The sequence below is a fragment of the Crocuta crocuta genome, unplaced genomic scaffold (assembly GCF_008692635.1).
Source record: "Crocuta crocuta isolate KB4526 unplaced genomic scaffold, BGI_CrCroc_1.0 scaffold367, whole genome shotgun sequence".
In the NCBI taxonomy this organism is placed as follows: domain Eukaryota; kingdom Metazoa; phylum Chordata; class Mammalia; order Carnivora; family Hyaenidae; genus Crocuta; species Crocuta crocuta.
The window spans coordinates 5,768,298-5,784,241 of NW_027527936.1; the positions used below are offsets into that span (position 1 = coordinate 5,768,298).

At 35.7% G+C, this 15,944-nt stretch overlaps 1 protein-coding gene across 5 annotated transcripts in view; it reads right to left on the bottom strand.

The window, feature by feature from the left end:
- The window catches only part of PIK3R3 (phosphoinositide-3-kinase regulatory subunit 3), a 156,482-nt gene that overhangs the window by 18,657 nt on the left and 121,881 nt on the right, over positions 1-15,944 (bottom strand). For all 5 annotated transcript variants that reach the window (XM_077752135.1, XM_077752134.1, XM_077752136.1 and 2 more), the window contains exons 4-5: positions 11,266-11,446; positions 10,679-10,804 (exon numbers count right to left, since the gene is read on the bottom strand). In XM_077752135.1, the coding sequence (XP_077608261.1) occupies positions 10,679-10,804; positions 11,266-11,446 (307 nt within the window). The remainder of the gene's footprint in view (positions 1-10,678; positions 10,805-11,265; positions 11,447-15,944) is intronic.

Sequence of the window (15,944 nt, forward strand, 5' to 3'; positions counted from 1 at the left end):
TATCTGGGCAGTTGGGGAGTGTTTCAGGCAAGGAAGTGGATAGTAAAACACTCAAGGTAGGAAGTAGGTCTGGTATATTCGAGGAACAACAAAGAGGGTAGTGTGGTTGGAGTACAGGGAGGAAGAGAGTAGTATGGAGGTCAGAGAGGAAGAGGAGCACAGATTATGCTGGGCACTGTAGAGAGTACTCTGGTCTTCCTATGTGTAAACCGAGAAACCATAGACAGGTGTTAAGGGAGTACTGTGATCCTCCCTCGGTTTTACAAGTATAGGCTTCCCTCACATTCTCAAAAGTAGAGTTCCTCTGAAATCTTTCACAAGCCAAAATGGCATAAAGCAAAGAAGCAATTAACATTAATTTACATGGAAAAAAATTTTGAGTGTTCCCAAACTCAAAAAATATCTTCTCGTAGGCTTGTTTTTTCTAATACCTTAGGACACATCTTACTAACAGATGCACAAAGTAAATGGAGGGAAAGCACAGATGCTCACACACACAGTTCAAAGCTATGGTGGCTTGATGCTGAGATGTGAGTGTAGTTCCAAGGGAGAGAACTTGGTGGCACCATTCCCACTGCTCAGGGTGCACAGTGCTTTTGTAACAGCTTGCTACAAAACACACTCAGAATGCTATGGTCACTTTTTGCCTTTTTTTGTAAAAGCAGAAGTCTTCAGAGTTATTTCATTAGTGAAAACAAGTACTAATGTAGGTCTTTCATAAGAGCCGAGTGGTGTAATGAGAACTTGCAAAATGCAGGGGATATCTGTATCTCCTAGCTGCTCTGCTGAGAACTGATCAGGGGGAGGGAAGCATGGATAAGGGCAAGAAGATCATTTAGGAGGTTTCTGTGGTAAATCAAAGTAAGAAATGATAATGACTTAGATCAAGTTATTAGCAGTGGATGTGGGGAGAAGGGGTTGCATTCTGGCTATATTCTAAAGATAAAGTCAACAGGAATCTTGATGGATTTGATGGAAGGTGTACAAGAGAGAATCTGGGATGGCTCTGAGGCTTTTGACCTGAGACAGAAGGACATGACCGCTCTCAACTGAGATGAATAAGGCAAAGGGTAGAACAGCTCTGAGTTCAATTTTGTTCATGAATTCAGTTTGACCTGTTAAGTTTGAGAGATATCTATTAAATATACAAGTGGAACTGTTGAAAAGGCAGTTTGATATATGTGAGTCTTAGAGAAGACAGAAGAGGCAGAGACATAAGTTTGGGAATTATTGGCATATAGATGGTATGTAAAGCCATGAGACTGTTTGAGATCACCAGAGAGTGAATAAGAAACCAGAAAAAAGAGGACCAAAGTCAAAGACGAGAAATCAGCAAAAATGACCAAGAAGGAACCACCAGGGAGGTCAAACTCTCAGTTCTCAATTGTCTCTGCTTATTTCCAGACCTGGAAGTTCCATTTACAATTATTATTATGGTTTTCTGTTTCACCTCTCATCTATAGAAATAATCATATTGGTTTCACACACAGCCATGTGTTTTTAATGTTTATCATTTTTTAGTGTGAGATAATATAAGTGCAGAAAACAAATACAGAGCTTAACAAATTACTATAAAATGAACATTTACTACCAGCAACCCCAGAAAGCTCTTGTGTATCCTTTCTGGATCGTAACTCCTTACCTCTGCCCACAACACTTCCCCCTCCTTGGTGATAATTCTATCCTACCTTTTAAAAGGGTTATTTCCTTGTTATTCTTTATGATTTTACCACTTTATGCTCCCATCCAAAATCAAAAAGTTAACATTTGCCTGGTTTTGTACCTTCTATGAATAGACCCATAGAATATGTATATGTATTCCTTCACTCAATATTCTTTGTAAAATTAAACTGTGTTATATGTAGCCCTTAAAATAAATATACACACACAAATATAGTCGTTCATCACTGTTTTGTTTGATGGAGAGAAAAGGGAACAAAGCATGCCATTTTGGCTAATGCACATTGTGTTTGACAAATGCTGTCAGAGTACTTCAACCTTTTACAGAATAGAGTCTCATCTCTTCCTCTGTGCTTCTACAGTCAAGCACAGTATCATGCCTACACACTACAAATGAACAGAGTTTGAATTTAGGAGATTTATAATCTAATCCTGGTAATGTTAAAAACTGGTTATGTCCTTAAGAGAGTCATTTTATGCTTCAAGTTCCCATCTATCAGATGGAGATAGTGGCAACCCCAACTATATTTGAGAGAGAGAGAGAATGAGAGAGAGAAAGAGGGAAATGGAACCAGGAAATCAGGTTAGAAAAAAAAAAAAAAAAAGTGGGGTGGGGGGACTATACATCCAAAAACATTTACTGAGGGGCGCCTGGGTGGCTCAGTCAGTTCAAAGTCCGACTTCGGCTCAGGTCACAATCTCACGGTTCATGGGTTCGAGCCCTGCGTCAGGCTCTGTGCTGCCAGCTCAGAGCCTGGAGCCTGTTTCAGATTCTGTGTCTCCCTCTCTCTCTGACCCTCCCCTGCTCATGCTGTCTCTCTCTCAGAAATAAAAACATTAAAAAATTTTAAAAATTTACTGAATACATTAGTCTAGTCATGATATATTTTAACAATAAATGATAGTATACCATACACATTTTCCCCTACCTTGCTTTTGTTAATGTATCTTAGAAATCACTCAGAATCAGTAAATATAGACCTTATCTCATTTTTTAATGGTAATAGAATAACTTCATATCATTTTGTTTTTTAAAAAAAGGTCATTTTTGTTATATATATTACTGTTGTTATTAATGTGCATATTTTTATTTCTATTATTTCCTCCTTTCTGTTTTTAACTGTATTTTCCCCAAATCCTATTAATTCTATCACCCCAAACATCCCAGCATATTTTTATAAAATTTCCCTTTAAGTTAGTGAGTACACCCACAGTTGAAATCACTGTTCACACACTTCTACATGCTGTTTCCTTTGCCTAAAACTATATCATAAGCATTTCTCAGGTCATCAGGTATTCCTAAAAAGCACATAGTTAACAACAGATGCCTCCAAGAAATGGGGACTTTTATTCTGTATGCACTAACTCATAATAATAATTCAGCAATAATTTATATTGAATTTAATAATTCAGAAATAATCTAAATTTAACAGATACTTATATAGCCTTTGTACTTTTTAAAAATCAAAGTTTTAAAATAATTTATGAAAACCTATTTTAATAGCTATATAATGTTCTATTGTATGAATGATCATTTCACCATCCCCTAATGTTGCCCACTTATGTTGATTCAATCTGAAGAGGCTGCAGTAACTTTTTCCCCATTCTACTCCAAACACTGGCCTCATCACACATAATTCATCTGGAAAAGCTAAAGGAATTCATAGAGAAACAAATAAGCAGGGTAAAAAAAAAAGCATACACACATAGGCATACCAGAGATATAGCTTAAGTATCATATAGAAAGAAAAACAGTATTAAGATCATTCTGAATAATTAGTAAAATAACACCTGAAAATAAAATGTAATTAAACATCTCATATAGGAAAATAGACCATTACAGCATTTCTGGCTGTAATCCCATAACTTTTCCCAGTCAGTACTATATCTCATTCCTAATCTGTAATCCTCATGGGTCAGTATCTCCTAATAAACTGCACAGCTCCGAATATCCAGGTACAATCTCAACCTTAAAACTGCCCACCACAGGCACTACCTTGGAAATAAGGTAAGTGGCTATGGGGCTTGAAAAATCAATAATATAAATACTAGGGTCAAAAGAAGAAACCATGAGTTACAGTAATACTAAAATAGCTCACTGCTGACTACACCTTCCACAGATAACAACTATAAACTACAGATAAAGATATAAGAAACATGTATTTCACATTATAATCAAATTGTCAAAAGACAGAGAGAGAATCTTGAAAGAAGCAAGAGAGAATAAATGCATCATGTACAAAAGATCTTCAATAAAATTAATAGCTGATTTCCCATCAGAAACCATGAAGGCCAGAAGGCAGTGGGATGGCAAGTAAGTCTTAAAAGAAAAAAACTGTCAACCAAGAATTCTGTATCCAAGCAGTACTATCCTTCAACTAGAAAAAGAAGGGGAAGTTTAACCCAAAGCCAGCAGAAGGAAACAATAAAGATGAAAGAGATAAAAGAAATAGAAAATAGAAAAATAGAGAAAATTGACAGAACTAAAATTTGGTTCTTTACAAGATCATCAAAATCGACAAACTTTTAGTTTGACTAAGGGAAAAAAGGGCTCAAATTACTAAACAGTAAGTTTAAAGGGAGCCATTCTACTCACTTTACAGAAATAAAAACTGTAAGAGAATGTTGTATAAAATTGTATGCCAACAGACTGGATAACCTAGATGAAATGGACAAATTCCTTGAAGCACACAACTACCAAAACTGACTCAAAAAGAAAATCTAAATAGACCTATAATCAATAAGGAAATTGAAGCAGTAATCAAAAACTTCCCAACAAAGAAAAGCCCAGGAACAGATAGCTTCACTAGTGATGTTACCAAACATTTAAAGAAGAATTAACACCAACCCTTCTCAAACTCTTCTAGGAGGAAGAATTAACACGTACTAACTCATTCTATGAGGCCATCATTACTCTGATCCTTAAGCTCAATCAAGAGACTCCAAAAAAGCTACAGAACAACATCCCTTAAATATAGATGCAAAAATCCTCAACAAAATGCAAGCCAACTAAATGTAGCAGCATATTAAAAGGACTGTGACTATACACCATTACCACATGGAATTTACCCCAGGAATGCAAGGATGGTTCAACATACAAAAATCAATCAATACGCAACATTAATAGGCTGAAGGAAAAAAACCCACATGATCATCTTAATTAATGCAGACAAAACACCTGACAAAATCCAACACACTTGCATGATAAAAACATTAAACTAGAAATAAAAGGAAACTTCTTCAACATATAAAGTCCATTGTTATAGATTGAACTGTGTTCCCACATTGGATATGATCAGTCCTAATCCTCAGGACCTTAGAATGTGATCTTATTAGGAAACAAAGTCTTTAATGAATTAAGATGAGGTGATAATTGGAAGAGAACGGGCCCTAATCCAATGATTGGTTAGTATCCTTACTAAAAAAGAAAGCAGAGACACAGAGGGAGAATGCCATTGATAATGAAGGCATAAATTGAAGTGGTATGTCCAACCCAAAGAATGCGAAGGCCTGCCAGCAACCATCAGAAGCTAAGAAAAACAAGGAATGTTCTTCCTCAGAGCCACCATAAAGAGAAGGCCCTGCCAACACCTTGAGTTTGGACTTGGAGCCCCTAGAACAGTGAGACAATAAATTTGTTGTTTTAGGCCACCCAGTTTGTTGTACTTTGTTTTTGTTTTTTTGTTTTTAATTTATTTTAATGTTTTTTTTTTTTAATAGTTTATTGTCAAATTAGTTTCCACATAACACTCAGTGCTCATCCCCACAAGTGTCCTCCTCCATGATTTATTTTAATGTTTATCCATCCTTGAGAGACAGAGAGCAAGTTGGGGAGGGGCAGAGAGAGAGGGAGATTCAGAATCTGAAGCAGGTTCAAGGTTCTGAGCTGTCAGCAGAGAGCCCAACGTGGGGCTCAAACCCAGGAACCATGAGATCATGACCTGAACTGAAGTCAGATGCTCAACTGACTGAGCCACCCAGGCACCCCTTGTGTGTTGTACTTTGTTATAACAGACCTAGGAAACTAGTACAGCCATATAAGAAAAACCACAAGGTAACATCATAATGGTGACATGAGCAAGCTTTCCACCCAAATCATGAACAAGGCAAGGATATCCACTTTCTCCACTTTTATTCAGCAAAGTACTTAAAGCTCTAGCCAAAGCAATTAGGCAATGAAAAGAAACACAGACATCCATATTGGAGAGGAAGAAATAAATTATCTCAAATGGCATTATCTTATAGGTACAAAGCCCTAAATTAGGTTTTTGTTAGAGCTAATGAATTCATGAAAGTTGCAGAATACAAAATCAACTGTATTCTATATAGTAGCAATGAATAATCAAAAGGAAAGAATCCCATCAACAACAGCATCAAAAAGAATAAAATATTTAGGAATAAATTTAACCAGGAGGTAAGAAACTCATACACGGAAAACTACAAAACAATGCTGAAAGAAATAAGACATAAATAAATTGGAAGGCTTAATTTTGTTAAGATGACTATTGTCATCTTACCCAAAATAATACACAGATTCAATGCACTCTCTATCAAAATCCCAACTGCATTTTTTTATAGAAACAGAAAAACTCAACCTCAAATTCATATGGAATTGAAAGAGACCTAGAATAGCCAAAACAATCCTGAAAAAGAACAAAGTTGGAAGACTCACACTTGCAGATTTCAAAGCTTATTAAGAAGCTATGTCATAGCTATATTTTGAATATAGTACTGACATAAGGATAGACATAGACCAAGAGAATGCAATAGAAAGCCCAAAAATAAACCCTCACACCTATGATCAATGTCTCAATTCAGCAAATATCCCAAGATCATTCAATGGAGAAATGGTGTTTGGATCACAGTGCAGGGAAAATGTATTTTCACATGTAAAACAATAAAGCCGGGACCTTAACTCACATCACATATAAAAGTTAACTCAAAATGGATCAAAGACCTAAATTTAAGAGTACAAACAACAAGCTCTTAGAAGTAACCACTGGAGAAAATATGACATTGGATTTGGCAACAACATCATGAATATGATAACAAAAGAATAGGCAACAAAAGAAAAAACAAATTAGACTTCACCAAAATTAAGAACATTTGCACATCAAAGGATGCTATAAAAAAGCAAAAAGACAACCTACAATGGGGAAAATATCTGAAAATCATGTATCTGATAGGGCATTAAAAAAAACAAACTCCTAGGCAGACACCTGGGTGGTTCAGTCCGTTAGGTGGCTGACTCTTGGTTTTGGCTCAGGTCATGATCTCATGGTTCATGAGTTTGAGTTCCCCATTGAGCTCTGCACTCAAGAGCGCAAAAACTGCTTGGGATTCTCTCTCTCTCTCTCTCTCTCTCTCTCTCTCTCTCTGTGCCCCTCCCCCACTCACACACTCTCTCAAAATAAACACACATTAAAAAAAAAAACTCCTAAAACTCAACAATAACAAAAACAATATTACTTCATGACTACTAGGATAGCTATAAAAAACTAAGGATTAAAAAAAATAGTAACAAGTCTTAGAATGTGGAAAAACTGGAATCTCCACACATTGACGATAAAAATACTTTTGCCAGTGTGGAAAACAGTTTTTCAGTTTCTCAAAAGGTTAAACAGAGTACCATATGATCCAGCAATTCCATTCCTAGGTATATATCCAAAAGAAATGAAAGTAGAGACTTGAACAGTTATTTGCACACCAATGTTAATAAGCAGTATTATTAACAATGGCTAAACACTGGAAAATGACACAATGCCATCAACAGATAAATGAACAAAATGTCATCTACATATACAATGCAATATTATTCAACCATAAAAAGTGATATTTTGATATAAGCTACAACATGGATTTTCCTTGAAAACATTGTAATTAGTATGATTCCACTTATATAAGTTACCTAGAATAGGTAAATACTGTAAGAATGAATTATGGGGATAACATAGGTAGATATAAAATATATGATAACAATAAGAGAAACAATGATATAAAACAGGGCTATTATATTTGCATGTTACGTGATACAATATGAAATTAAGTAACTGTGGTTAAGAATGCATGTTATAATCCTTAGAACAACTTCCTATGGGGNATGAGGAATTAAAATGGAATACTAAAAAATGTTTGACCCAGGGGTGCCTGAGTGGCTCAATCAGTTAAGTGTCCAACTTCAGCTCAGGTAATGATCTCATAGGTTGTGGGTTTGAGCCCTGCGTCAGGGCTGTCAGCACAGAGCCCAGAGCCAGCTTTGGATTCTGTCTCCCTCTCTCTCTGTCCCTCCCCTGCTCATGTTCTCTCTCAAAAATAAATATACATTTAAAAAGAAAAAATGTTTGATCCAAAAGACAACCAAGAAGGAGTTGCAGAGAACCAAAAAACAGATGAAGCAAATAGAAAACAAATAGCAAAAAAGTAAACATAAACCAACTACATCAATAATTATGACACACAAATGGATTACACATTCCAATTAAAATGCAGAGATTGTCAGGCTGGATTTTTCTTTACAAAGCCACACCCAACTATATATTATTATGTATAAGAGATGCACTTTAACTATAATATAGACACAAATAGATTAAAAATAAAAGGACAGAAAAAGACATATCCTGCAAACAGTAAGTGTATGAAAGTTTATGGGAATATATTAGAAAAAGTAAACGTCAAGACCAGGAGGATTACCAAATATAATGAGGAACATTTCATATTGATAAAGGAAAAAATTTACTATAAATGTGTTAGCACTTAATAGAATTTCAATACACATAAAGCAAAAGCTAACAGAACTAAAAAGAGAAATAGACAAACCTACAGTTGTAGCTAGAGACTTTAAGATTCCTTCTAATTCACTGAGAGTACTAGCAAAAAAGAAAATTCAGTGAAGATATAGAGTATCTGAACGATACTATGAATCACCTTAACCAAACTGATACTTATAGAGGACTACACCAATAACTGCAAGAGCACTATCCCAACAACTTTACTAGTCTTTGTGTGCAAGTTTACAAAAATAAGGCAGGTACTAGGTCATAAGTCAATAAATTTCAAAGCACTGTAACCTTAAATGTTCACTGACTACAAAAAAATTAAACTAGAAGTAATATATCTAAAGAAGCCTCCAATATTTAGAAATTGAAGAACATATGTCTAAAATTGAAGTCACAAGGGAAATTAGAAAATATTTAAAACTGAACAAGGAAAATAACAGTATAACAAAACTTGCAGGATGCACCTATAGCAGTGCTTAGATGGAAATTTATAGCTTTAAATGCTTATAGCAGAAAATAAAGTTTTAGGGGCGCCTGGAGGGCTCATTCATTAAGCATCTGACCTTGGCTCAGGTCATGATCTCACAGTTCATGAGTTCAAGCTCCACTTCGGGTGAGCACCAGCCCTGCTTCAAGGGGAACTTGAGCCCACTGGGGTCCACACTCTCTCTTCTCTCTCTGCCCCTCACTCACTTTTGCTCTCTCCCTCTCTCAAAATGAATGAATAATTGAATGAATGAATGAATGAATGAGAGAATGAAAAATTAAATAACTTAAAACTTTTAAAGCCAATGAACAAAATTCACCTTAAGCTAGTAAAAGAGCAAATTAAATTGAAAGCAAAAATAAAAATAAAAAGGAAATAATAAAGAGCAATAATAATAACACAACAGAAAACAAACACTAGAAAAAATCCCCTATTGTTATGTTCGATAAAGGACTCAGGCAAGTTATTACTGCACTGAGGATTCACTATGAATTTAGAAGAATGGACTAATGCCACCATAACATAGACTAATCAATACAGACTAAAGCTTCATTAAGTTATTTGACGTTCAAAGTAATAACCTGTGTTTCAAAAGAATGTGCATAAGAAACCCAGTCAGATACATCTTCTTAGGCCACCAATGACCCAAATACTGCAATGGATAAATTCCCCTGAAGACTTGTACCTTCATAAAAATTCCTAGCACCTTTTATATGTTATATAACAACTCAGGGCAAATTAAGCCAATCCAAATGTAACTTAAAAAAAAAAAATCAAAAGCAGTTCTAGGAAAAGAACTAGATTATTCTTCAGAATTTTGTTCTATCACATATATATATAATAAAAGAATATTAGTAAGGTTTATGATCCAGAAACTGTGTGGTTAAGACTACTAGTGGCCTCAGGGCGCCTGGGTAGCTCAGTTGCTTGGGCGTCTGATTCTTGATTTCAGCTCAGGTCAAGATCTCATGGTTTGGGAGTTCGAACCAATGTCAGACTCTGCGCTGATAAAGGATTCTCTCTCTGCCCCTCCCCTACTCATGGCATCCTCTCTCTCTCTCCCTCAAAATAAATAAAATAAACTTAAAAAAATAAAAAGACTACTAGTGGTCTCATAATTCCATTAGTTCCTTCTTCCTCAGAAAACTCTCAAATGTTAATTGGGCACCTGACCAAATAAAGACTAGCTTTCTTTGCCTCCCTGTGGTGTTGTGACCTGCAGCTGCACTGCCAGTAGGATGAAAGAAAAAACATTGTGTACTTCTTCTAGGAAGTAGCCTTAAAACAGGAAACTTTCCTTTCTCTTCCTATTCTTCCTTCTTGTTTGCTAGAATATTGTTGTGATGGCTGATGCTGGAGTAAGCCAACATCTACAGATAGCAAAGCATCAAAACAGAAGAACTCTAAGCCCTAACGACTGTGGAGTTGACATAATATCATTGGCACTGCCTATACATGAAAGAAAAATAAATTTCCATCTGAAGCCTTTGCTGTTTTGTTATTTCTTATCACTTGCAGTCGAACCTTATCCTAGTTAATACTAACTGAAAAAAAAATTATGCCCTTAACCAATAAAAAAGTGATTTACAAATGAGAAAAGAATTTGTATCACCACAGTCTCAAAAAGGTCGTTCAAAATATTAAGACAGCGAAAGATTGTCAGGTGAATTACAGAAAATCTAATGTAACTATAACATCACAAACCTGCTGGGCTAATCAACAAAAGTATACTAACCTGTGATGTTCTGGTATATTCCTCATATAGCCTGTCATACTCCTTACTCTTTTCCTGATACTGAGAATGGTACTCTTGGAGTTTTTTACCTACTGCATCTATGTTATCTTCTTTTACCAATTGATCCTATACAGTTAAAAAAAAAAAAAAAAGAAAGAAAGAAAGAATGTTAAGAATTCTGACACATGAGTTTTTCCACACCTATTTATTTTTAAATTGCATTTATACTTTAAGTCACTGTATTAATATCAAGCATCCAAAAGCACTCAATTCTTTTGTTAAAACTATTATCAGCCTTTAGATCACATCAAAATAGTTAATATTTTAAAAATTAAGAAATGAAGTCTAAATAGGAAACATAAGCAGAAGTATTTTTATATAAAGTTAATAAGTACATGTAACAAGCTATTAAGGAATACTAGCCACAGAATAAGTTCCAAAAATATCTTACATCTTAAATAGGAAATTTAAAATGACTAGATTCCTTTTTTCTCTTCTTTTTTTAAACTGATAAGCCTGGTAAATTAAAATGAAAAGATGTTAAAAATGACTTGTTGAACAGCTATCAAGAACTTCTGTAATCATACCTGTTGGTATCTGGACACTGGGTACATGAGCTTCACATCAAGTTTGGGATTGTACTGAGCAAGAGATTCATGATGATAGTGGTTAATGAGCTCCACCACAGAATTAAATGTCAGAGGATCAGAAAAACCGTATTTACCATCGCGATGATAGATCTTTATTAACTTATTATTGCCTCCCTTCCTGTGAACAAAACCACAACTGTAAATTTTTTTCCAAAAATTCTATCAAAGTACTGCTCTCATATATATTTCCATATAATTATGTGCGTAAAAGTATATACAGTATCTTATCATTTTAACAACTATTTCTTTTGTCTATAAAATATCTTGAGTTACTAAAGGTCAATATATCTGACCAGCATTCAGTATCAACAAATTTAACAAAAATAGACACTTAAGAAAAGTAACTAAAATGAAAGTAAATTATATCTTTTATTTTCTGAATGAATTTTTAAATTTAAATTCAATTAATATTTTTTCAAGAAGAACAGAGATAATCTCTTTAGGACCTAAAAATGTGTTTGTGTGTCTGTGGAGGAAAGCAGAAGCCATCTCTGTATGAAGGGGGATGATAAACATTTGTCACACAGAATCATCAACACATTCAAGGTTTTATTGTGAATGCACAAACATCATTAAGCTTCTTGAATGATTATAACTGAGTATTTTAATCTAGAACCTTACATTATTTTGTCTTTTATATTTGCTTATAATTCTTGGAAATGACTATTTATTTAGACCATCACAATAAGTAAATGATTCAACTGTCATTCAGCAGTTTTATAAGGTACGGCTTTTGAAGAGCCATTTAATTAGAATGGGGTAATTTGATACTTAAATAATTTAGACCACTTTTGTTTACTGAGTCATATCCAATGGTCTCTTAAAGATCATGTATAACCAAAGCTTAAAATGGCAGTGTTTTCCAAGTCCCACACAGTATAATCAAACCACAGCAAGTTGATTCATTCTATCAAACAAAACACTGTACCATTCCCACTCAACTCTTCTTAAAACAGCATGCAGACTTAATGGGGGGGAAATCTGTCTCTACATCTCTTTCTGCCATGCTATTATACATAATAAATAAGGCACTGGGATTTGCGAAAAATCAACCACAATAGGTTTGAATCTATGGACTGATTTAATAATGCTTATAGAAAATCAGGATTTAGATGGATGGAGAACTATTCCTACAAAATATATATCAGAAGGTCCACCTAATCTTATGTAGTTACTACAAGTGTGCATACCCACACATATACTCACAATAAATGCAACCTGGTCTCTCTGCTAGAGAAAAGTAAAAAGGTACTCATTTATTAAAGAAAAAATTATTTTGAATATCTGCTATGTGGCAGGAGGAACTGTATGAGGTCCAGTGCATATATAGTGGTGAACAAGCCAGACTTCCAATTTAGGAGCATGAGGAACATATTTCTATCTTTAAGTTAATAAAGAAAATGAAGAATTTCTCATTAAGATAGAACATAACAATAAACGACTAGATATATCAAATGGTAATAGATCCTATGGAAAAAAATAAAGCAGAGTTAAGGAAAGAGTTCTGGGGGTGCAGGGATTGCTCTTTTATATATGTTGCACAAAGAAAACCACTCTATTCAGATGACATTTAAGCAGAGTCCTAAATGAAGTGAGGGAACTAGCACAGCAGGTAGCTAGGGGAAAAAATTTTCAAGCAGAGGGAACAGCAAATGCAAAGCCCCTGAGGTAGAAGCATGCTTGGAATGTTCAAGGAGCAGCAAGGAGGCCAGTGATGCTGGGGCTGAATGAACAAAAGGGAGAAGACTAGTAGGAGAGAAGTAAGAGATGTTAAAGGAGCTCTATCATGTAACAACCTGTAAGCCATCTTAAGAGCACTGACTTTTACTGAGTAAGATGGGAAGACATAAGAGGATGCTGAGCCAGATGATATCATCCCTCATGCATGTTAAAAGGCTCACTCTAGCTGCTGGGTTGAGAAGAGACCATTCAAAATAAGCAGGGTTAGAAGTAGAAAGATCAGTTGGGAGACTATTAAAATAATCTAGGCAAGAGACATGGCATCCTGAACAAAGAGGATATAGTGAGAAATGGTGGGATTCTGAGTATGTTTTTGAAGAGAGAGCCTATCAGACATGCTGATGGCATGGACATGGATGGGCAGGAGAGAGAGAGACAACATAAAGATGATTTCAAGTTTTTTATCTTAAGCAATTAGAAGAATAGAATTGTTATTTATTGAAATGAAGATGGCTAGATAAAAAGAACATGTTTAAAGGGAAAAAATATTTTGCTTTTAGACATGTTAAGATTGAAATGCCTAATGAACGTACAAGAGTAGACAATCCAGCAGCCTATCTGAAGAATCTAAAGTTCAGGAGAAAGGTCTGGGCCAAAGTTATAAAATCAAGCGCTGTCAGCCTATAGATGTTATCTGAAATGAGTATGATTGAATAAGAAAAGAGGTCTAAGTCCTGAGGTTCACCAATGGTTAGCAGATAGTAAGATGAGGAAGAACCAGCAAAGGAAACCAAGAGAGAGCAATTAATAAAATAAAAGGAGAACTAAGAACATGATATATATATATATTTTTGAAAGAGACAGTATGAGTGGGGGAGGGCAGAGAGAGAGAGAATCTCAAGCAGGCCCATACTATCAACACAAACCGACAAACGAGATCATGAGTGAGCCAAAACCAAGAGCCAGATGCTTAACACACTGAGCCACTAGGCGCCCCACCATGGTGTATTTTTAAGACAGCATTTCAACAAAGAGAAAATGATCAACCAGGTAAATGATCTCAGGACTTGATAAAGTAGAGATCATTAAGTGATCTGTACAAAATGGTTTCAATGAAATGGTAAGGGTGAAAGCCTAACTAGAATGGATTAAAGAGAAGGAAAGAAGAAGAAAGAAATGCCTGCAGACAACTGTCTTGAGGAGTACTGCTGTAAACAGGGAGCAGAGAAATAGGGAAGTATCTGGAACAGCTTATAGTCCCGGGAATTTTCCTTCTTTATTATTCTTAAATGGGAGATAGTATCACATATTTATATGCTGATGAGAATGACTCAGTAGAGAGACAAAAACTGATGATCATCAAAAGAAAGCACAAGATAATTCCTAAGGGATGTCCTTGAGAAGAACCCAGGGATGGGATGAGATTTGGCTTACAAGTAGTGAGATAGATCCTGGACAAAACTTGAACAGTCATGCACTGGGAACAGGAGAAAGGGTATTCACATTCAGGTGCAAATAATGCTGATAGCTTTGGCAACAGGACCAATGGGGAGTTATAGATATCTTCTGACTACTTCAATGTTACCAGTGAAACAGGAAGCAGTTTCCTTAGGTAGAAGGGGGAAGATGAGTTGTTTAAAAAAAAAAAATATGTGAAATTGTCAACTTGGGGGGCAATCGGTAAGAATCGGACTTTGGCTCAGGTCATGATCTCATGGTTCATGAGTTCGAGCCCCACTCTGAGTGAGCTCGAGCTCTACTTCGGGTGCACCCTGCTTTTCTCTCTCTCCCTCCCACCCTCCTTCTCTCTCTCTCTCCTTCTCTCTCTCTGCCCCTCACTCACTTTCACCCTCTCTCAAAAACAAAAAAAGAGAGGGAGAAAGAAATTGCCATCTAGAAAAGTGAGAGAGAAAACAGATTGCAGAGATGCAGAAATTCAGATAAGCAATACTAAACACCCACCTAAGATTAGTAGTCATGAATTTTATTCGAAGCCAGTGAGCATAGTGAACTTTTCTCCTCATTCAGCTACTCAGGTATAGGCAAGGAATAGATAAAGCGTTGAATTTAACAAGGGTAGGAATACAGTTAGCAGACTACAACGGAGGGAAGGAGGAGCAAGTTTATTGAGGATATATTCATAAGGCTAATTTTAATAATAGATCATGGACTCTAAGCAGAGAGGGAAGAAAATGAAAAGATAAAGGAACTAAATAATGGTGAATTTTTAATTATATGTCTCTCTCCCTCACTGTACTCTTCTTCAACAGAAGAATCATTCTGTTCCTTCTTGTATTCACCACCTGGCCTAATGCCTGGCATATAGCAGATTCCTAAAGATTTAACTATCCAGATTTTCAACAATGAATACTATTTACAATTTAAAAAATGGTTACTAAATTGAAAAACTTCTATTTCCTTATCACCTACCCTTTACAGTCTGATTTCACCCTCATTTGAGGGTCACCAACAACTGTTACTAAATTCAGATTCTGCCTGCCTCTACCCTCCACCCCAGGCTCAGATTCTTTGCAGTGACTTGAGATTTCTACTCTCCCTTCCTTCTCCCTCTGCCATTTGTTTTTAATATTTTGTCCTCCCATTACTTATATGACATTACAGTTTAAAATTTTTTAATTTACTTATTTTGAAAAAGACAGACAGTGAGTGAGTAGGGAAGGCGCAGACAGAGGAAGAGACAGAATCCCAACCAGGTTCTGTCCTGTCATCATAGTGCCTAATGTAGTGCTCAAACTCATGAACTGTGAGATCATGACCTGAGCTGAAATCAACAATCGGACATGTAACCAACTGAACTACCCAGGAGCCCCTATGACATTACACTTTTCTCTCAGTCTCTTAAACTTTCTTCCTCTGCTCCTTCCTGTTGGTAAACACAGTCTCTAAATATACTTGCCTTCAGCCTCTACCTTTTC